The 23,494-nt window shown below is 42.7% G+C and overlaps 1 protein-coding gene across 1 annotated transcript in view; it reads left to right on the top strand.

Annotated features, from left to right (window-relative positions):
- METTL16 (methyltransferase 16, RNA N6-adenosine) overlaps positions 1–19,961 on the top strand; it is a 65,678-nt gene extending 45,717 nt beyond the window's left edge. Inside the window, exons 9-10 of the mRNA XM_079799258.1 lie at positions 11,121–11,297; positions 11,434–19,961. Coding sequence (XP_079655384.1) covers positions 11,121–11,297; positions 11,434–12,057 — 801 coding nt within the window. The 3' untranslated portion in view covers positions 12,058–19,961. The remainder of the gene's footprint in view (positions 1–11,120; positions 11,298–11,433) is intronic.
- The last annotated feature ends 3,533 nt before the right edge of the window (positions 19,962–23,494 follow it).

Below are 23,494 nucleotides of genomic sequence, written 5' to 3'. Positions count from 1 at the left end.
GCCACAGAGGCCAGGCTCCATAGACTTTCAAACTAGTACCAGATAGATTAGGGATTCCTTTTAGGCATCCCAGAGGATGACAGTTGGGGGCAGACATCAGGTTGGTACTTTAGGCCTCACTCTCATTTTATCCAGAGATGATCTGCTTTTAGCAATTTTATGTATTGATTATATTTGTTTAAAGGATTTGCTGTTAAGAAATGATTTGAAAACCAATACTGTACCCAGTTATACATTATAAAATAGATATGATGATTAGGGAGCTGAGCTCTTGAGCAAAACCAAAGCTAAGGACCGTCTTCTTACTTACTTTTCTTATTCATTGTGGTAATACCAAAGACACCATTTTCTATTCCTTATGATGATTAGTTTTATGGGAGAGAAAAACATGAAGGATTGATTCAGAATTGTGTGTAAGTACAAAAATGAATGGTAGGGACCAGAATGGTTGAAAGAGTTCAGAAAAGGCAGCAGTTCAAGCTGGGCTTATCAGAGATGACTTCATGGAGGAGAAATTGTTGTTGTCTGACTCGTAGTTGGTGCTCAGTAAGTATTTTCCTGAATGTGGAAAGGAATGATGTAGAACAAGCACGTCAAACTCGCGGCCCACGGGCTGCATGGGGCCCACAACAAATATTTTTGTGTCCCAGCCAATATAATGGTATATAAGAAACGTTTTAATAAAAATTTCATAACTTAATTTTTACAATATCCTGTTATACATAATTATTAATAACGAACTACAATGTTCGTTAATGACTGATTACTATAATCGTGTTGCATTCATTTCCCTTACGCCCCTTACATGCAGGCGCACTATTTCTTTCCACTAATATTAGCAGCGAATATTTTAGTAGCCGATTGCCATGTCATTAGTCTTGGACTGACTTGTTTGATGTGCACAACAGGAAATATTTCGCTTTCGGAGAAAAAGAAAAATAGATTTATTAGAGTTATGCTTATTCATTTGTGCAGTTATTCATGCATGCACACAAGTCCTTTGGTTGATCTCTCCCCCCTACCCCCACCTTCCCCTACCCTCCCTCTGAGGCTCGACAGTCCGATCGATGCCTCCTTGTTTCTGGGTCTGTTCTTGTTCATCAGTCTATGTTGTTCATCATTTCCCCTAGATGAGTGAGATCATGTTACTAGAAATATACTTATAAGAACCGAATGTGAGACGAGCAATAATAGTAATGCTGACAGGCAAATGAATCAGTCTGTAGTGAGTTTCTTTCTGGACCAACAGTTCTTTTGAGACCCAATTTCAATGTCCACCAGTTCCTTATGTGTACATGTCGGCACTGACTTTTCAGCTCTGGATGGTGGACAAATGGTGGTAATGCAGGTCCGACTCCCTCTGGTTTGGTCTCGCCCAGACCCAGGGGCACGGCTTCACCTGGACTCAGGGGCGCGTGGCCTCACCCGGACCCAGGGGCGCATGGCCTCACCTGGACCCAGGGGCGCGTGGCCTCACCCGGACCTAGGGGCGCGTGGCCTCACCCGGACCTAGGGGCGCATGGCCTCACCCGGGCCCAGGCCCCAGCCTCATCCGGACCCAGGGGCGCGTGGCCTCTCCCGGACTCAGGGGTACGTGGCCTCACCCGCACCCAGGGGCACGTGGCCTCACCCGGACCCAGGGGCGCGTGGCCTCATCCGGACCCAGGGGTGTGGTCCCACCCAGACCTGGGACCCAGACTCGTCTGGATCCAGGGGCACGCGTTCTCACCCGGACCCGGGACCCAGCCTCACCTGGATCCAGGGGTGCACGGCCTAACCTGGACCCGGGATCCAGTTTCACCCGGACCCAGGGGCGCGGCCTCACCCGGACCCGGGACCCAGCCTCACCCGGATCCAGGGGTGCGCGGCCTCACCCGGACCCAGGGGCATGGCCTCACCCGGACCTGGGACCCAGCCTCACCCGGACCCAGGGGCGTGTGGCCTCACCCGGACCCAGGGGCGCGGCCTCACCCGGACCCGGGACCCAGCCTCACCTGGATCCAGGGGCGCACGGCCTCACCCGGACCCGGAATCCAGCCTCACCCGGATCCAGGGGTGCGGCCTCACCCGGACCCGGGATCCAGCTACACCCGGACCCAGGGGCGCGTGGCCTCACCCAGATCCCGGGGCGCACGGCCTCACCCGGACCCGGGATAATATATGTTTTTATTTTCACTTTTTAAAAGTTAAATAATTTTAATATTGAGTCAAATTGACAATGTGAGAAGATACACTATATTTATCATTTGGTTCCATTGCTATTTTTACAAAGTATGACAAGTAATAAGGTTAGTTTTATAAATAATAAAAAAGGTTAATTCTATTTTTTCTAGAATTATTTCTTCTTCTTCTTCTTCTTTTTTTTTTTTTTTTAGTTTTACCTTTCTCTTCCCAAAATGCAGCTTACAGAATTAACTACAATGCTACATTAGTATGTAATCATTTTTTTCTTCTTCTTGGATTGTCACTTTTTATTGAGTTACTAGAGGCCTGGTGCGTGAAAATTCATGCACTGGAGGGGGGAGTCCCTCAGCTCGGCCTGCCCCCCCTCACAGTCCGGGAGCCCTCAGTGGTGGAAGGTGACCCAGCGATCAGGGGAAGGCAACGCCCCCATCACACCTCTGCTGCTGCCTCTGCCGGCAGCGCAAGCCTTGGCCGGCCCTGGTTACCTGAGCCTTGGGCGGCTGGGCAGCCACCATCTGAGGCATGCCTGCACCTCTGGCCGGCCCTGGGGGGCTGAGGGGAATGGGGGACTCCAGAGGCAGGCACGTGGAGCTAAGGGGACTGGGCGCTGCCATATTGTGGCTGTGGGTGCCGCCATCTTTGAGGGCGGGGCAGTCAGTTAGCATATTCCTTCCTTATTGGCTGTGGGTGCCGCCAGCTTTGTGATGGCGTGAGGGTCAATTAGCATATCCCCTCTTAATTAGATAGGATAATTTGACATGTGCAGGTTCATTGGTACCAGTCACCCCAAACCCTCCCCCAAGTGGTAGGTCTTACATTTATTCTATTGCTGTTTATCAAACCATTTTATTTGCGTTTCAGTTTCTAATTATTTTAATTCCTAAAGGAACTCTCTTTTTGGAGTTTAGGATTTTTGTTAAAATTGCTTTCAAAGCCCACATAGCTAATTTGAAATATTATCCAAAATAGAATACCTCTGTGCTTTAAAAGTGGGTTTGATTTTTTTTTTTAAATAGCTGGAAGGTATTTCTTAAAACTATTACATGGTTTCTTAAAGTAATGTAATAACTGGCCCTTCAAGGTGACTATTTTAATGCAAAGGCCTTCCCTTGAATGTGAACATATTGCTTGACTTAAATGTTTATTTAAAAATCAAGTTTGCCCAGCCAGTGTGGCTCAACAGTTGAGCATTGACCCAGGAACCAAAAGGTGGAGGATTCGAGTCCCATTCAGGGCACATGCCTGGGTTGCAGGCTCGATCCCCAGTAGGGGGTGTGCAGGAGGCAGTCGATTGATGATGTTCCTCTCTCATTGATATTTGCATCTCTCTATGCCTCTCCTTTCCTCTCTCTCTAAAATATCAATAAAAACATTTAAAAAAATCAAGCTTGTGTGATTTATTTATGCCACAGACATCTTGATTTATCCATTAATTTAGAAGTTTCCTGAGGGCAGGAATCATATACATTCATTCATTTATTCTATAATTTTTTGTGCAGTATATGGTAGTTTGCACTTAATATTTACTGAACAGATGTATGTCTAAATTACTATGCTTTTTTCCTATCTTCCTTCCTTCATTAGAGAAGAGGGAATTAAATTCAAGGTACTGTTTTGTTTCAGCTTTTTTTTTTTTTTAGAATTGATTTTAGAGAAAGAGAAAAAAAAGTGGAGAGAGAGACATTGATTTGTTGTTCTTGTTATTTATGCATTCATTGGTTGTTCATTTTTTTCTTGATTTTTTTAAAATTTTTTTACAGAGAGGAGGAGAGAGGGATAGAGAGTTAGAAACATCGATAAGAGAGAAACATCGATCAGCTGCCTCCTGCACACCCCCTACTGGGATGTGCCCGCAACCAAGGTACATGCCCTTGACTGGAATCGAACCTGGGACCTTTCAGTCCGCAGGCCGACGCTCTATCCACTGAGCCAAACCGGTCAGGGCACATTGGTTGTTCTTGTATGTGCCTTGACCGGAGAGCTACCTGACCAGGGCTGCTGTGTGTGTGTGTGTGTGTGTGTGTGTGTGTGTGTGTGTGTGTGTGTTTTGTTGTTGTTCTTTTTAAATGTTTCATTTTGGTAAGCATTTTAGAAAATATGGATAATTTTTTTTTAAGGAAGAAAAGAAAATTACCATAATCCCTACCACTCATAGCTAACCACTGTTAACAATTTTGAGTATGTGCTTTACATACTGAAAAAAAAAGAGTAGTTTCTTCTTTAAATTTAAATTCATACATAAAGTTACACAGCAAATAGTACAAAAGAATTTATGGTAAAAGCAAACTTAGCCCCATCACAACTTTTTTATAACATCCCGCTCCCCAGAGAGAACATATTTTAGTGGATTCTGTTTCCTATGGTGGTGCCTCCATCTCTCTTGATCTGTGCTTTCCAATATGTTGGCCACAAGCGCATTGACTTTAAATTTAAATTAAATTAAGTTAAATTAAAAATTTAGTTTCTCAACAGTCTCACCAGCTACATTTCAAGTGTTCCAATAACCACATGTGGCTAGAAGCTACCATATTGACCAGACAGATACAGAACATTTCTATCATCACAGAAATTTCTGTTGGATAACAGTGCTCTAGATAAAAATATGCTTTTATCTTTATTTCTTCATTTGTCAACTTTAGACAGTTTTAATTGCCTTGATTCTGTTTCTAATCATAAATAATTTGGTAAACTTAAAAAAATTAAAAGATATGTGCTTTTATAAAGTTGTATCTGTGTAGATTTAAATCTTACTGACTTATTTACCAGTAACCCAGATTCCTCTCATGCGTACTCCTAATTACTAACCCCTACCTCCTATTTATCGATAGTATCTGGTTTCTTTTGTGCAAATTATGTCTGTGGGATTCATCCACATTGGTGCTGAACAGAGTTTGTCCTTTGGAACAGTATTACTATATCATTTGAATATACTACAATTTATCCATTCTACTATTTAGAGACATTTGAGTTGTTTTCCATGTGCAGGTATCTATATATATAAAGAGCCAGGGTTGTAACATCCAAAACGATTGAAGGCTCAACCGAACGCCAGGCTGCACGCACAGTAGGCGAGCGGGCTGAACTGCTGAACTCTCAGAGAGAGAGGGAGGCAGGGCTGATCAGCAGTGTCAGCAGCTACTGGCGAGGCCCAGAGAGAGAAGCAGGGTTTGCTTCTCTCTGTGGGCCTTGCCAGCAGCCAAGCCTCTCTCTCCCACAGGTCAGCAGTTGAAACCTGCTTGCCAGCAGCCTGGGGCGGCTGCTGATCAACCCCACCTCTATGATCAGGCCTGGAGATGCTGACTGGCATAGAAACCAACCAATCAGAACCAAATCTGAGTCAACTGCAAGGAGCCAATGGCTGCCTAGGAGGCGGAGCTTTTGATGCCTGACTGGCATAGAAACCGACCTGTCAGAACCTACTCTGGGTGAACTGCAGGGGCAGAACCTAAGGTAGGGGCTGAGGAGGGGTTTTAAGGGCAATAGCTCCTTGGTGTAAGGTGTAAGAAAGTGATTCAATTTTTTAATGACTGGTTTGGCAGTATGGTGCATATGGTTGGCTATCAGTCTAGATATAGGGATTATGTGTGTTTGTCTGCCAAGAACATCTCCTCCTGCTAAAAAAGGCTTTTCCCCACCATTTAAGCAATCCTATCCTATATAATCTATACCAATAAAAGGGTAATATGCTAATTAGACCTGGTCGACCGGCCATCTTCCAGATGTCCAACTTCCTTCCAGACAAAGCCATGGTGGTGGGGGCCGGGGCAGAGGCAGTTAGGGGCTATCATGCCGACGGGGGCAAGGTAGGGGCAATCAGGCTGGCAGGGGGACAAGGTAGGGGCGATCAGGCCGATGGGGGGCAAGGTAGAGGCGATCAGACCGTCAGGGGCGCAAGGTAGGGGCGATCAGGCCAGCAGGCAGAGGGATTGGGGCAATCAGGCAGGCAGGCAGGCAGGCAGGCGAGTGGTTAGGAGACAGTCTTCCCAGATTGTGAGAGGGATCCCAGATTGGAGAGGGTGCAGGCCTGGCTCAGGAAACCCCCTCCATGCACAAATTTTGTGCACCAGGCCTCTAGTTATGAATAATCTTCTCTGAACATTCTTATGCGTGATTTTACATTTCAGTTGAGTATAAACCTAGAAGTGGAACTGTTGGGTCATGGGTTTTGGGGTATAAGTTCTACTATAGTATATGGTCCTAAAGGGGTTGTTTACACCCAGCTCTTAATATTCTAGCAGTTAAATCATTGTGATTTTAATTTGCATTTCCCTGGTAATCAATGAAGTTTAATATCTTTTTAGATATCCACTATTTAGATATTCTCTTTATGTCAAGTGTCTGCATTTCTTGTCTATTTTATTAACTACATTTTTATTATTGTACTAGAGGCCTGGTGCACGAATTTGTGCAAGGGTGGGGTCCCTCAGCCCTGCTGGCGATCAGGGCCATCTCTCCCAGTCCAGCGGGAGGGACTGCAGGAGGTTGGCTAGCAGGGGGGGGAGGGACTGAGGGGGGTTGGCCACACTGACCACCTGGCTGGTCGGCGGGGAGGGACCGTGGAAGGTTGGCTGGCCAGTTTGGGTGGGGGGGTCTAGACTGCGGGAGGTTGGCTGTGGGAGTGCACTGACCACCAGGAGGCAGCTCCTACGTTGAGCGTCTGCCCCCTGGTGGTCAGTGCGCATCATAGCTACCAGTTGGTTATCCGGTTGTAATGGTCTCTTAGGCTTTTATAGAGAGAGATTATTTTCCATACAATAAACTGTAGTAAACCTATTTTTGCCCCACCCTGTATGTTGCTAATGTTTTCTCCCAGGTGTTAGCTAGCCAACACCTTTTTATTTTAAAAATATCATACTTTTAATTAAACCCAATGTACCCCTCTTTTCCTTTATGGTTTTGGTGTCTTATTTTATTTCTTTTTAAATATATTTGTATTGATTTCAGAAAGGAAGGGAGAGGGAGAGAGATAAAAACATCATTGATGAAATAGAATCATTGATCGGCTGCCTCCTGCGCACTCCACACTGGGGATCGAGCCCGCAATCCAGTCATGTGCCCTGATTGGGAATCGAACTGTTTATGCCCATTCTTGTCTCATCTGTACTCCTTCCCTCTGTCCTGATATTCTGAAGCATAGTTATTTTATCTATAACTATTTTCACATTTATTTCTAAAGGTAAAGATTTAAAAGATAACCATAATACCATAATCATACATAAAATATTAATAGTTCATCATTTCAGCTCTATAGTGATTCAATGTAAAATTTGTCAAACTAGAATCTTACATTTTATACAGTTGATTGATATTATTTAAATTGATTTTACTCTGTAGTGTGTCCTCCCCTCCCCTCCCTTTTCTCTTTCTCTCTCTTCCTCTTTCTCCCCTCCCCCTCCCCCTTATCTTCTGCTCTCCCTTGGTTTTTGTTTTTTTAAAAAATATATTTTATTGATTTTTTACAGAGAGGAAGGGAGAGAGAGTTAGAAACATCGATGAGAGAGAAACATCGATCAGCTGCCTCCTGCACACCCCCCACTGGGGATGTGCCCGCAACCAAGGTTCATGCTCTTGACCGGAATCGAACCCGGGACCCTTGAGTCCGCAGGCCGACGCTCTATCCACTGAGCCAAACCGGTTTCAGCCTCCCTTGCTTTTTGAAGAAACGAGCCTATTTGTCCTATGGAGTTTTTTACATCTGGATTTTTCTCAGTAGGTTTTCATGGTGTTAATATGTTCCTCAGACCTTGTCTTTCCTGTAAATTGGTAGTTAGATCTAGAGAGTTGCTCATATACAGGTTTGATTTGGGAGAGTGAAAGGGCAAGACTACTTTTTAGGTGGTGTGTGGTATATACTTCCATCAGGAGGCACATAATGTTTGCTGTGTCCTTTTGTAATGTGAACAGTCATTGATGATCTAAAGAGAAACTTGCCTTTATCAATTATGTTGTTACCCGAAAGTTCATCTAGTAAAGGCAAGATAAATGCTGGATTATTTTGCTTTAGTTTTCAATTTTAAGAATAATGAGTTGGTGTTTTCCCAGCATCTCCAAAAGTGACCAAAGAGGGTGGTTTAGTTTTTGTTTTGAAAGTATTATAAACTCATGGATTTACACTTTGAATATTTTTCAATCCATTACACTTACTGTTTTTATGGATGCACAGGATGTCCATCTTTAGCCATGGGAAGTTTGCTCAAGTTGACTCCTGGGTCTTCTTATTGAGACCATTGTAGGCTTTGGTAGCTTCCTTGTTTTGTAGTGTGACAGGTTGATCTGGCAGCTCATATCTTTTTCTATCCCAGACCTGGAATCAACCATTTCTCCAAGGACCACTGGTTTATTTTAGTGGGAAATGGTATTTAGAGCTATCTGGGCACTAGGTTGGTCGTCACTGAATTGGTATTATTCCTAGGCTTTTCCAGTGGATAGAGCGAGGAATTAAAGATGAAATACATTCTAAGTTCATGCTGTACTTTCTATTCTGTTTCTACTTAATATCACCAATTGTCTATGTCTCCCATTCAAAAATCTCATGTCAGCAATCTCAGTCATTAGCCATACTAATATAATTATTCATTTCTTTTGACCCACTGATACACCACAGTTCTCAAAATTAACATTACCAATAACAAAAAGATTTATGAAAATAGTTTTTTTTTTCCTTTGGGGACAATCTCATAATGGATTTTAAAGTCATTTGGAATGTTTCCTGTTTGTGGGTTCATTTGTTTGATTTTATTTTATATTTTTAGGGATAGCCTTTTTTGTGTTACTTAATTTTGCTTTGTAATTATAAAATATATTTACATGGTTTTAATATCTAAAAGGAGATATAGTCAGAAATTTGGCTTCTTTCTCTTGTCTCACCCTAATCCCTCACTGCTCCATGGGTTTAACAGTTTTATAATTTATCCTTCCATTGTTTATTTTTTAATATAAGGAAATACACCTGCCCAGCCAGTGTTGCTCAGTGGTTGAGCATCGACCGTGAATCAGGAGATCATGGTCGATTCCCTGTCAGGGCACATGCCAGGGTTGCGGGCTCAATCCCCAATGTGAGGCGTGCAAGAGGCAGCCAATCAATGATTCTCATCATTGATGTTTCTATCTCTCTCTCTTTCTTCCTCTCTGACTGTATTCTCTCTCTCTTTCTTCCTCTCTGACTTTACATCCCAGTGACTATTCTGTAACTACCAATTTGTACTTAATCCCTTCACCTTTTCTACCAGTCTCTAACCACCCCCTTCCCTCTGGCAACCATCAATCTGTTCCCTGTATCTGTGAGTCCGTTTCCATTTGTTTATTGGAAACTGATTCTTGTGCCTCATCCTCCTACACACCACCATTTTTCTTCCTCCCTAGTTTAATAATTGTATTTTAAGCTCCTTAGTGCAAAGTGTTAGACTCTCTGTAGACTAGAAATTATGTTTCTTATGCTGGATGATTGAATAATAGAGAAAAATACAGATTGTTACTTACAAATACTGTCTAGTAGTTTTATAGCATAGAATAAGCTGCTTATTTTGTTATATATGTATGGGGTATGGTGTTGCTGGTTAGTTCTTATCAGACCTCACCCAATACTTAGACCTTTCTGTGTGTGTATATGCATGTACTCTGTCACTGTTTCTAGGTAGAATCGGAGTTAGTAGCACAATTATCAGGGGCTCCTTTTTGTAGGAAAAGATCTGCAAAGCTAAACTATTGTTTCTTTTTCAGCCTTTTTCCTTATACTCCTCACCTGTTCATTTTTACCATGACCGTAGAATTACCTTAATTTTTCTAAAGTTTTGATAAATTTTGTCAAAAAGTAGGAGTCTGTCTGTCTCTTAAAATAAAGTATCCATAATATATCTGGTCTTAGCTGAGTTGTTTTTTTCAAAAAATACATTTAGTAAGTATTTACTTTAAAGAAATAATTTCTAGCAGTGTCTTTTGGCTTATAAAGTGGAACTTGAGTCCCTCTAGTGGATAGAGTATAATTCACTTTCCAAGCTTGAAACAGGAAGATGAACCAACTTTCAAACACTGTTGTTCTCATCTGTGCTGGTGTCCCCTCTCCCCAACTAAGAGGCAGTGCTTCGTTGGTCACTTGATTGGCTTGAACATTAGACAAGATTCACCAGTCCTTCTCATCTGCCCATGTGATCCTGGTACCCTGGTCATTTCTAGCATGTGATCTCACAAGCTGAGCCTCACCAGCTTCTTTCAAGCCTCAGCAAGTTTAAACTCAGATTACAAATTGGTGCTTTTAAGCCATGCAGTTCTTTATAGAAAAGAACATAGTGCCTCCAGGGTCTTTGAGTTGCCTTGAAGGAAGTAATCATACAGGCCCATTTGGGGCACAAGTAGATTAAGGACATTTACTTATTAGAGGAGTTGTTACGTACTGATAGCCAGAACCATGGTATGGCAGCAGAAGGAACCTGGGTTTGGGATTCACGTCCTGACTTTGCAGTTACTATCTATGTGACCTTGAGCTGGTTATGTAGCCTCTCTGTCTTAGTTTTCCCTTCTGTAAAATGGGGAGGTGTTAAACCTATTTTCCAGGGTTAAGTATTTAAAATAAACTTGCAGCCCTAGCCAGGTGGCTCGGTTGGTTGGGTGTCATCCTGTACACCAAAGGGTTTTGGTTTGATCCGCAGTTGGGGCACATGAGGAAAACAACAGATTGGTGTTTCTCTCTCACATTGATGTTTTTCTCTCTGTCTCTCTCCCTTACCCTCTTTCTAAAAATCAGTAGAAACACAGCATTGGGTGAGGATTAATTAAAAAAAAACACACACACAAAAAAAAACATGCCAAAGAAAAGCCTTTGTGTTTTGAGTGCTCTATGATTGATAGCAGAAGTCATGGAAATTTCCGAGTTCATTACAAATGCATTCAATTATTTCTATAACTTTCCCCTCTTTTCCCATTCCTTCTTTTTCTTTCAGTCACCACCAAGTAAGCGAAGAAAATTAGAGAAGCCAAGGAAACCCATCACATTTGTAGTGTTGGAGTCTGTGATGAAAGAATTATCCCTCAAAGCATCATCTTTGGGCTCTGAGACAGTGGAAGAAGGCATAGCAGTTGTAACAACGTGGATTGAAAAAATTCTCACTGATCTTAAGGTACCTGGTTATATACATTGAAGAAGTACTTATATGTTTTATTTTATTTTCTTTTAAAAAAGAAAGTGGGGGGGGGGTGTTTTGAGAGTAAAAAAAAGTGATTTTGTATAAAATTCTGTTTTTTTCCTCTGAATAGGTCCAGCATAAACGAGTTCCGTGTGGAAAGGGGGAAGTTAGCCTTTTCCTAACAGCCATAGAAAACTCCTGGATTCATTTAAGGAGAAAGAAAAGAGAACGAGTGAGACAATTGAGAGAAGTTCCTCGAGCTCCTGAGGACGTCATCCAAGCTTTGGAAGAGAAAAAGTTCACCCCCGAAGAGTCTGGCAGTAGCCAAGATTTGGCCCAGGGCCCCCAGGAGAGTGTCCTGTGTGGGCCTGCTCTACAGGAAGGCGAGTCAGCCACTGTTGAGGGCCAAGGCCCAATCCAGGATTCGCTTTCCCAGGAAGGAAACCCAGGACCCATGGAGGATGAAAGGAGTGAGGAAAAGGGAGACATGGAGGTTTTGGAAAGTTGTAAAGGCTCTAGCAATGGAGCCCAGGACCGAGAGGCTTCTGAGCAGCTCATCAGCCCAGTGTCTGAAAAAGAGACCCCTCTCCAAGGAGTGGCTGGACATTACCTTTTCAAGTGTTTGATAAACATTAAGAAGGAGGTCGATGATGCCTTAGTTGAAATGCACTGGGTTGAGGGTCAGAACAGGGATTTGATGAACCAGCTTTGTACCTATATACGTAACCAGATTTTCAGGCTTGTTGCCAGTTAACTCTAAACTTCTTGCACAGTTGGAAAAATTCTATAAAGCAGCTTGCTTGGAGTGGCCTGTGGGGTGGCAAGAGGAATTCTGCCATGGACCTATTGGTAGTATTACATGGAATTACCTTTAAAAACAAAAATAAATTCATTTTTAGACCTCGCCCCAATCCACTTTTTTTTAAGTTACAGGGCATTATAGTATGGTAGTTCAGGAGGAAGAATTGTGATTATCAGCATCAACAAAAAGCCATCAGAAAACTCATAATGGATTTAAACCTGATTTAAACTGATTACCTTAGCTTTAGACTGCTTCTCTGAGGCCAAAAGGATTATTTTTGGAATCTGGTCTGGGTCAGAACTGTACAGAGCATCGTGCTTTCTCATCCCCCAAATGGAGGCAGTACACCTGGGCAGATAGGCTCTGTACCCTCTTCTAGAGTCACCTTCAAGACTGAAGACTTTCTCTGGGTACATATGATTGACTGCCTCTGAGTCAGTCCTAGGAAAAGAACTGGCCTGATGGTAGGTGATGGGAGAGTCAGGGAGAGGAAGCTTAGTAATGCCAGAAGAGGGCCTGATCTGGGGAGTGCCTGGAAACGTCACATTCCTGACTCATGTCCGTTTTGGTGTTGCTTATTCCAGAAACAATTAGGTAAGCAAAACTCCCAGATGTGAGTGACTGAGACACAACAGAATGAAGCCATACCCCTACCTCCAACCTGTTGAAAGTACTGTTTGTAGTAGTTTTACTAGTATATGACATTTGAAATGGAGCTTTGTTTTGTTTTTAATATGAGTAATTCTGAATTGAAAACTATCCATCCTGTTTGAATCCTGGGGTTGGGGAAATATATTCTTGAGTTTGAATGGGTAAATGATGATAAAAATAAGAAATGGAGTAAGCAGTAGGTTGCTTAAGAAATTCTCATCTATTGGCAGATCAGTTGTAGCTGATCAGTTACTACTTTTGTGTTGGTTCTTTAGTAATCCCCTCTGTACTTACCTACCTGTTAGCATAGGAGAATTCTGAGGCCAGGATAACCATATTCTTAAAACACGTTTCTAATTGGAATGTCAGGGCTCAGCAGGAATGCCTCTGGAAAAAGTTTCTTTTTTTTGTTCTCTTGGTGTTTTGGGTACTCTCTGCTGAGCTTCACTTTCAGTAGCGTAGTGTTCTATTTAGACTGAAATTTTTTGAGTATGGTGCCAGACAGAGTCCCTTGTTACCTACAAAGAAGACCGGAGCAGAATAGTTAAGCCACACTTTAGAAAGGTGGCTATTGGTTAGGGCAGAATACTGATGACCTTGGCATATTTTGGCAGTAGCTAGGCCAGGCCTTCAGCAAAGATACAGGAAGTGAAAATGGGATCATGTTATACCTCCCTGTAGCGATGGAAACAGCTGCAGAAGATACCATATTAACCCATCAGTGTTCTTAACCTGGTCCGTGAGCCTCAAGAGAATCATAAACCTCCTGGGTTGTTTTTACATTATTCCAAAAAAATTTTTTTAATCTATTTTTATTGATGTCGGAGAGGAAGGGAGAGGGAGAGAGAGATAGAAACATCAATGATGAGAAAAAATCATTGATCGGCTGTCTCCTGCACACCCCTCACTGGGGATCGAGCCTGCAACCCCAGCATGTGCCCACACCAGGAATCAAACCATGACCTCCTTGTTCATAGGTCGACACTCAATCACTGAGCCATGCCGGCCGAGCCTGGGTTGTTTTTAACAGCTCTGTGAGCATATGTGTTTTGTTTTGTTCCTGGAGAGAAGGATTCCTGACTTAGAACAGTCAATAACCCACTCAGGATTAGGAACCACTGTTATAGTCCAACCTGTCATTTGATAGGATGAGGAGACCCGTCTTGGCCTAGGGTCACACAGAACCAAGATTTAATGCATAGCCTTGGATTCCTCTGGTCCAGTAATCTCCTGTGCTCACCCACACCAGCCTGCTGTATTGACCTCTGATGACACATTTGAATCATATGCCAGACCAAACCAAGGTAAATTTCTATCTTGATAGAATTTTAGGATAATTGAGTTAGGTGGCAACTAGTGGCCGATAAGTATTTATTTTTTGCTTGTTTGTGTCACTTAAAAAAGAATCTAGCAGGTGCTCATTAAAAGATTTGGAAAAGTGAAAGAAAACAGCAACAAAGTCCCTCCTAGTCTCAACCTTCTCAAACACTACCACTAATGGTGTTTTAGTATTTCCTTCTAGTCTCTTTCTGTAGATGGGGTGTGTGATTGGGTTTAACTTTGGTTGTACTCATGCTGTGTATTTTATATTACGCTTTTTTCATTTAATACCTTGTAAGTATTTTTCCATGTTATAACAGTAGTGCATTTATTTATACTCCTTGCCTGATCAAAATGTATTTCAGGCACAGTATTAGCCTTTATTTAGATCTAGTACTTAGAGATTCCCAGAGAATAAGCTATGTAACTGGAGGACCAAAGATGTGTGCAAGTTTCATTGCCCCAGGTTTTAGGCTTGGTGTCATGGAGGAGGTTTTATAGGTGTTGTCAATGCACTTAGAGTTTAAAAGGTATGTGACAAGGGAAGCTTCCACTGCTAGAGCTGTGAGTGCCTTCTTTGCATTTGGATATCTAATGAGAACATTGAAAACATTTTTAAAAATATATTTTTAGTGATTTCAGAGAGGAAGGGAGAGGGAAAGAAATAAAAACATCAACGATGAGAGAGAATCATTGATCGGCTGCCTCCTGCACGCCCCACACTGGGAATTGAGCCCACAAACTGGGCATGTGCCCTGACCAGGAATTGAACCATGACTTCCTGTTCATAGGTTGATGCTCAACCACTGAGCCATGCTGGCTGGGCCATTGAAAACATTTTTAAAAGACATCTAAAAATTCTTTTAGGGCCCTAACTGGTTTGGCTCAGTGGATAGAGCGTCGGCCTTCGGACTGGAAGGTCCCAGGTTTGATTCCGGTCAGGGCATGTACCTTGGTTGCGGGCACATCCCCAGTAGGAGGTGTGCGGGAGGCAGCTGATCGATGTTTCTCTCCCATCGATGTTTCTGACTCTCTACCCCCCTCCCTTCCTCTCTGTAAAAAGTCAATAAAATACATTTTTTAAAAAATTCTTTTAGGTATGCATGTACTTTATAATTGTGTGATATGTGATGTGATAGCATATACCTTTGGTATAGGGGGAAAAGGAATTTATTTTCTTTAAAGAAATAGGTTATTGCCCTGACTGGGTGGCTCAGTTGGTTGAGCTTTGTCTTGTGCACTGAAAGGTCACCACCAGTTCGATTTTCAGTCAGGGCACATGCTCACGTTGTGGGCTTAATTCCCTGGTCCCGGTGCATGTGGGAGGCAGCCAATCTGATGTTTCTCTCTCTCTCTCCTTTCCTCTAACAAAATCAATAAAAACCTTAAAAAAAAAAAAAAAGGTTATTGACCCATGTATGGTGTTGAATGATACTTGCCTTAAATGTCTGGAGGTCAAGTTCATATTGATGGGTTGGTATGGAATTAAATCTTTGGGGTATGATCTTAAATTCTATTCTGGTCCCTGGCACTGGCTGCTGATCTTCTACAACTCAAATGGGAACAGAAGCTGAACTTGTTTTCCAAGGAGGACTAAAGCTTCTTTTGTTCTTTGGAATCTGTTTTGTTTCCAACAGTTTGCTTCCCTCTCCCCACAGCCTGATTTTTCACTTACCAGAGCAATGCTCCATGTCCGAGCAGGGTTGGCATCTCTGTGGTAGAGTTTCAGCTAATCTTAAGGGCTCATATTGATAGCTATGATGTGATTACACCAACTTCTACAAATAATAAAACTGCAAGGTGTGGAAAACCCAAGGCCTCTTAAAAAGTGGTAGTAGCACCCGGCTGGCGTGGCTCAGTGGTTGATCACTGACCTGTGAACCAGGAGGTCACAGTTTGATCCTGGTCAGGGCACATGCCCGGTTGTGGGCTTGATCCCCAGTAGGGGGCATGCAGGAGAGTGCCGATGGATGATTCTCTATCATCATTGATGTTTCTAACTTTCTGTCCCTCTCCTTTCCTCTCTCTCAAATCAACTAAAAAAAAAAAAAGGTAGCCCTTCCATCTTAAACCACAGCATTTTCCTCTGTGGCCACACGGGGGCACCTTTGGCCCCTTTTTCAAGCACCTTAACTGCACTGTGGGAATGGATCAAATTGTGCGCTTGGTATTTTCTTGAAATACCCATTTGCTACCCAGATAAATATTTTTATGTAAATAAAATTTGAAAAATAAAGGTAGAAAGGAGAAAAATCGATTACCCTATGGTCTTTTTATCTGGACATAATTTTTCAACTTTTTATGTTTATGGTCACAGTTGACTATTTTTTCTTTCTTTCCATCTGTCCTGCTACTCTAGAATATATCCAAGTAGGGTCAGTCCTTTGGATCAAACTTCTTTTGGTATCTAGTTAATTAGGGTGCTATAGGGGGATGGTTAGTGAGCTTAAACAGTAACTTTTCAAAAGCCTTATGTTATATGAAGAGTAATACAGAGAGTTCTAAGAAAGAAACTGTTTTCAATGTTCTTTTGTCTTTTCATACTTTTGGTTTATCTGGCTGGCTGACTAGCATGCATGTAATGTGTTGTTTACATCAATAGATGGCACAGTTGGTTCTGTGTTGGTATGTATTTTATAGGTTGGCTGGGTCTTCTTTCCCACAAGGGCTTTTTCTGTGTACAACATGTATATTACTAACCCTGGAGTCTGTGTGGGCTCAGGAAGAAGTTTCATCCACCCTTATTTTTATGGCACAGGATCAGATGTTCTAAGTGGCCACCCAACAGATCTGCACATTAGGAGGAAGAAGGTTCATTTTGGAAAACCAAAGAGCCCTCTGGGAGTAGGAAAGTCTCAAAGATAACAGCAGTTTTATAGCCATCCAGGAAGTACCCCTAGGAAAGGAACTGGCCACATTTTTTAGGGAGGTTGGTGCTTGGGAGATTGGATTTGCTGAATGGGCTGTCACCTCAGTAAAACTCAGAGGTGGCTTGCTAGTAGAAGAAATTGGCTTCTGCCTCCTGGAGCAGGGCGTTTAAGGTCCCGAACCTTCCTGATGCTCCCCAGTACAAACGTAGGTGCTCGTGCCAGCACAGTATTAGCCCTACATGGGTCTCACCCCACTAGCAGCAGGGCCTCACATACATGCCAGAGAGTTCCCACTCTGCTCTGTAAAGGCATTCAGATCCTCTGCTGTGACTCACCCAAATGACTAAAGCAGCGGTTTATTATTTTAATTGCTGGTTGGAACAGCTAATGCTGCCTTTTGGAGGATATGCTTTTACTCCAGGGACTATGTTGTGACTGAGTGAAGGCCTTGCACCGCCAAATGCCCTTTGAGGTGTAGCCTACCAGCCTGTCTCAGCTCATGCAAAAATATCAGGGACTCTGGGCTCTCCTCTGGGAAATGGAAGAGCCAGGGAAATGAGATAAGAAGGAATGAACTAGAAAGTGCAAGTGAACTTGGCATAATTGGCTTGTATATGATGTTCTTAAGAGGGCAAAGGATGTTTAAATCCTAGGCTATTTAGCCACCCTAAGGGAATGAAAAACAAAAGAACGCAGGCCTCACAGTTTATCAGACCTCAGTTTACATTCCAGTTCCACTTACAGGATAAGTCAATTTCACTAAGCCTTGGCTTCCTCGTTCAAAAGATGAGGAATTCTTGCTTCCCAGAGTTATAGCAGCAGTGAAATGAGAGAAGTACGAAAACATCTGGAAGGGCAAACTAAGAGTGGCCTTCTCAACTTGTTCATTTCTTCGTATTCTTTGAGTTTTCAATTTCTAGGCAGAAAATCTTCCAGTACACTCAAGTGAAAAGTCCCAAGGCCTCAAGTATAAAATTGCAGGTGTATACTATCACTTTTTGAACAAGAGCAAAAGTGAAGCTTCCATGTACTGCAGAAGTGAACAATATTGATTGGCTGTCTTTATATAAATTGTATCATTTAGTAACCCTGCAAAGTGGTATGGTGTCCTTGTGTGATAGCTTAAAGAGATGAAAGCTCAGAGAACTTAAAGTGACTTGTCCTAAGTTTATTCACAGAGCTAAGTCAGAGAAATGGGATTTGAACTCAGGCCCAAAGACCCAAGGTAACAGATCTCAAGATTTGGAAATAAAGTTCCAGGCTAATTTGACCCACCTCTAGGGAAGGAGACGTCAATTATTTGACACAGGGAAGAGACAAAAAGCATCTCTTACCCATTCTAACCATTTAGCACTTTAAGGTTATATTATTTTCCAGCCTATGATCAATGAGCAAGATTTAATAAGTGAAATTACTTGTGATTAGTTCTTAATTTGTGCTACCAAATTTTCATAGAATTTTGTATTTGGCAGTAGTGTGAATCATTAAGTAGTTAGTAAAACCACAAAATAAAATTCTAGAGCATGTACATGTTGGATCAGAATCAATGTTAAATAACTGATAATTAGGTAATGACTCCTACACAATACCTAATTGTATAATAATTGAAGAAGGATTTTTAAAATATTTTAGTAGACAGCACTAAATATTTCAAATGCAGAACACAAAACTGATGTGCTTTTCAATCTTGCTGGAGAGGGTAGTAATTGTCAGAAAACTAACAAGTTGTCTTCCCCAGGTAGGGTGAATGAACTCAAAATCTGAAGAAAAGAAAAGGCTGCCTGCCATCTGGTGGAGCCATTCAGGGAGTGTGGCCTGAGAGTCTAGAAACTAGAGCCAGGAAATTCTCAGCTGGGGGACTTGGCTGGCTCTAGCAGCCAGTCAGCCCCTAGGGAAATGTGCTGCTGCTGGCTGTCCAAAAGAGAAGGCCATCCAGAGAGCACTGCCGGGCCTGGGCCTGGGTGAGGCAGGCCTGCTCCCATAAATTGGCTGGGAAAGGGGGGTTCCTAGTCTGGTCTGACAGGATCCTCAATTCCAACTGGCTTGTCCCAGGATTCTTGCCTTGAGAGCCAAAAGTGGGCATTATGGACCAAACTCTGGCCTGTATTTCAGTGACCTGGATCAGCACTAAAGCACTAATAAGGACTTTTTCATTCACAAAGGGAAGTACAGTACTTCCTCATCTTCTACCCCAGGGGCCAGGCAACAAGGGATAGCTCATGCTCTGACTAGAAGGAAGTAGCTTTTATTCAGTTCCTGTTGGTTATTGCCATGTAAAAATAGGTGCCCAGTGTTGTTGGATCTTTTCATTTTTTTAATTTGGAGTGTGTGTGTGTGTGTGTGTGTGTGTGTGTAATTGTTTAAAGAATTACATACTGTATTACAAATGTCTCCTTTCCCCCCCATTGACTTCCGCCTGGCCACCCCACCCTCCAGCACATGTCCTCACCCCCTTAGTGTCTGTGTCCATTGGTTATGCTTATATGCATGCATTTAAGTCCTTTGATTGATCTCTTACCTCCCCTGGATCTTTTCATTTCTTTGAGGGAAGTCAGAAATCCAAATTTTTGAGAAATTTACCTAATTATGAATCCTATTTCAGTATTTTAGGAAAATCTAGTAGAACCTTTTCTACCTGCAGGTGTTAGAACTGTAAATATTTGCAGCCTTCACTGTCCTAACTCTCACTTACTTCAACTATTGAAGTCTAGTTCCTGCCCACCCTCCTTTTTTTAGAGTTTTCACTCTCTAAAATCAATGGGGAAAATATCCTTGGGTGAGAGAGTGAAAGGAAGGGGGAGGGACAGAGAGAGAGAGAGAACCATGGATGTGAGAGAGACACATTGATTGGTTGCCTCCCCCATACGCACCGTTGGGGCCAGGAATCGAGCCTGCAAACAAGGTGTGTGCCCTTGACGGAATCAAACCCAGGACCCTTCAGTTCGAGGGCCGATGCTCTAACCATGGAGCAAAACTGGCTAGGGCTAGAGTTCTCATTTCTTCTATATATATATTTTTTTTGGGGGGGGGGGGTGTGCAGATTCCACATATGAGTGAGATCATATGATACTTGTCTTTCTCTGACTGGCTTATTTCACTTAGCATAATACTCTCCAGGTCCCTTCATGCTGTCTCAAAGGGTAAGATATCCTTCTTTTTTACTGCTGCATAGTATTCCATGGTGTGAATATATCACAGATTTTTTTATCCACTCATCTACTGATGGGTACTTGGGCTGTTTCCAGATCTTAGCTATCATAACTTGTGCTGCTATAGTCTTGATCACCATACATCCTCCCAGCTGTTCAGTTATCTCTGCTCCTCCCTCTCCTTCAATATCAGGGACTAAAATCTTCCCCCTCAGAAATATCTTCCAAATCTAGCTCAGCCTCTTCATCCCTAGTGCCACTGCCTTAGTGCTGTTCATCTCACCTGAACTGTAAGGGTAGTCTGAACCATTTCTGGGGAACTTCAGAGCTAAACATCAGAAAGATCAGCTTTAGATAGGTTTGAGGGGGGGGGGGATTAAATCTGCTTTTGGGGGTAAAATGGGACAGCTTTCAGAATAAAAACTAGTATGGGAAGTAGACCCAAAGCAATAGGTCAGGTTAGTTGAGAACAATAAGTATGAGCCCCTGGCCAGGTAGTTCAGTTGGTTGGAGCATTGTCCTGTACATCAAAAGGTTTCAGGTTCGATTTCCGGTCAAGACACATAGCTAGGTTGTGGGTTTGATCACCAGTTGGGGCACATATGAGAGGCAACCAATCATTGTTTCTCTCTCACTCTCTCTCCTTTTCTCTCTCTCTAAAATCAATAAAAACAGTGGTTGAGCATTGACCAGGAGGCCATCAGGGCCCATGCCTGCGTTGCAGGCTCGATCTCCAGTGGGGGTGTGTGCAGGAGGTAGCCAATCGATGATACTCACTCATTATTGATGTTTCTGTCTCTCTCCCTCTCCCTTCCTTTCTCTGGAATCAATAAGTAGTTAACTGCCACACGTCCAAAACGGAAACCATCCCCACATGCTACGATATTTTGAATTTAATTTAAAAAATCAATTTGCAATGAATATTATAAAAATAAATATATTATTCACAATTCAGGTGTTCTTGAATATTTTTAGCTGAAAATTCTCATGAAAAATGACTTTAAAGTTGGTCAGGGCTGCCACTTAGGGAAAATATATATTTGTTTATAAGTTTATGTAAGAATCACTGAAGCAGCCCTGGCCAGTGTGGCTCAGTTGGTTGGGCTTCGTTCCCTGCACTGGAGGGTTGCCTGTCCAATTCCTGGTCAGGGCACATGCCCAGGTTTTGGGCTCAATCCCTGGTAGGGCATGAAGGAGGCAGCCAATCAATGTCTTGCTCTCACATCAATGTTTCTCTCTCCCTTTCCCTGTCTCTCTAAAAATCCATTAAATGTTAAAAAAAAAAAAAAAAGATCACTGAAGCAGAAGATATGACTCTTTTAAAGGTTCTTTTTAAAAAATACATATTTTTATTGATTTCAGAGAAGAAAGGAGAGGGAGAGAGAAATATCACTGATGAGAGAGAATCATGGATCGGCTGCCTACTGTACACCCCCTACTGGGGTTGGAGCTCTCAACCCGGGTTTGTGCCCTGACCGGGAATCAAACTGAATCGAACCGTGACCTCCTGGTTCATAGGTTAAGGTTCAACCACTGAGCCACGCCGGCCGGGCTTTTAAAGGTTCTTTATATACTTTGCTAATTTGCTCACTAAAAAGGTTGTACTAGTTTACATTTTTATAAGTGCTTGTGTTTACCACAAATTAGATAGCAGACTAATTTTTAGAAACCTTTTTAATACATAGGCAAGAATATTTTCATTGTTTTAATTTTATTGTGATATTGGCAAGGTCAAACATTTTCATATATTTATACATAATTATGTTGTATATATTACTTCATATATTGTTTTATAAAATTTAAATTATGTTCTGTGTTCATTTTTCTATCCAGGTGTTCTTTTTATTGAATTGCAAAGGCACATCTTACCAGTATTTTCCTCCATTTTGTCATTAACCTTTTTCTTTTATTTATGGTGATTTTATTTGTTTTTACAGTTAAGGAGCTTTTAGAGGGTTTATGTAATCAAATCTGTCAGGCTGTTCCTTTATATTTCCTTTGTTTGCCTTTATGGGTAGACACCTCCTTCACCCTAGGAGCAACAAAAATGTCTGCCTATATTTTATTATGGCTCTTTTTGGCATTATTTTTTACATGTAACACTTGAATTGATGTTGGTTTATGGTTTGAGGTTTAAGGACCTGTTTAACAAATGGTTCAGAGTTATCACAGGGTAACACATTAGAGAGATGACTGGTAAGCTCCACCACTGCCATCTGAGATGTCTCTGATGGGTATGGGGACGTGAGCAGACTGTGAGGCTGGGTGGATGTACTATCCCAGCCCCCAGCCTGGAGGGGTGGGAGAGGCACAGGCTGACATGTGGCTCCTGGAGTGTCCCTAACACTACCTAGTATAGACTTGCCCAATGGGGCCTGGGGCCTTGGTAAGAATTCTGGTTGCAGGCATGGAGCTGAGCCCTGGATCCAGGCAGTCTGTTCAGTGACAGGCCACTGCTCTGGATTTTGCAGTCTTTTGAAAGGCCATCAGTTAGAGTGCAGGTAGCTGATCTCTTGGGTTTTAAAGACTTGATCCTGCAGCCTTGCTTTTAGGTATGAGCTTGGATTGCTGGGACAGAAGAACTTAGTCCTTTCTGGGGGGCACTGATTGCATTCCAGCCCTGAACCCTGGGAGGGGCCTTCCCTATCAACATCCCCTCACCCCAACTGATCCAGCTGGCTCTTGACTCATTTTGTAAGACTTTACCTATCTCTACTAACTTTGTCCATCTCACTCCCATAACCTGAATTAGTTTACTCTAAAGCCACAACTTCCTTCCCCGCACCCCTCCAGAGGACTAACTGAAGCCCTCATCCTTTCCCTTGTGCCTTTTTCCACTTTATCAGCTTCCTCCTTCCTAAGTCATCCACATCCTAAGTCTCTAGCTGCATAGTGGCTAGCCTCTTTGGTTTCTCAGAAAAGCTCATAGTGCCTGGCTCCTCCCTTTTTGCTTTTGAACTGCATATCTTTCCTTATTACTCAGTGTCCACACCCAGGGCGGTTTTGCCTGGATAAAAATCTGCCCCTTCCCCCAGTCACCTTTTTAGGCCAGCTCCCCCTGAAGTATCCCTGCCTACCCAGGCCCAGTTAGAAACTCTTAATTCCTCAGCGTGGCCTGAGGCAGTGCAGTGTCCTCTGAGATCCTCTGCTTTGCCTTCTCACTCATTTGCTAAGCTTGTTTATTGAGCACCACTGAGCAGAGTTAATGAGTATTCCTGTCTCTAGCCTGGAAGGAAGAGGTTATCTCCCTACCATCACCCATTTCTGTGAGGTCTTCAGGACTCTGGACTCACTACCCCAGCTGGCCTGTTTCACACAGTCAAAGGAGAACCAGGCCACCTCTCATCCCAGCTGACACTAAACAGCTTTGAGACCTTGGATACCTTCTCTTGGGAGTTT

Source organism: Cnephaeus nilssonii, assembly GCF_951640355.1.
Source record: "Cnephaeus nilssonii genome assembly, chromosome: 19".
NCBI classification, from domain to species: domain Eukaryota; kingdom Metazoa; phylum Chordata; class Mammalia; order Chiroptera; family Vespertilionidae; genus Cnephaeus; species Cnephaeus nilssonii.
This window is presented reverse-complemented; position numbering and strand designations above follow the sequence as displayed.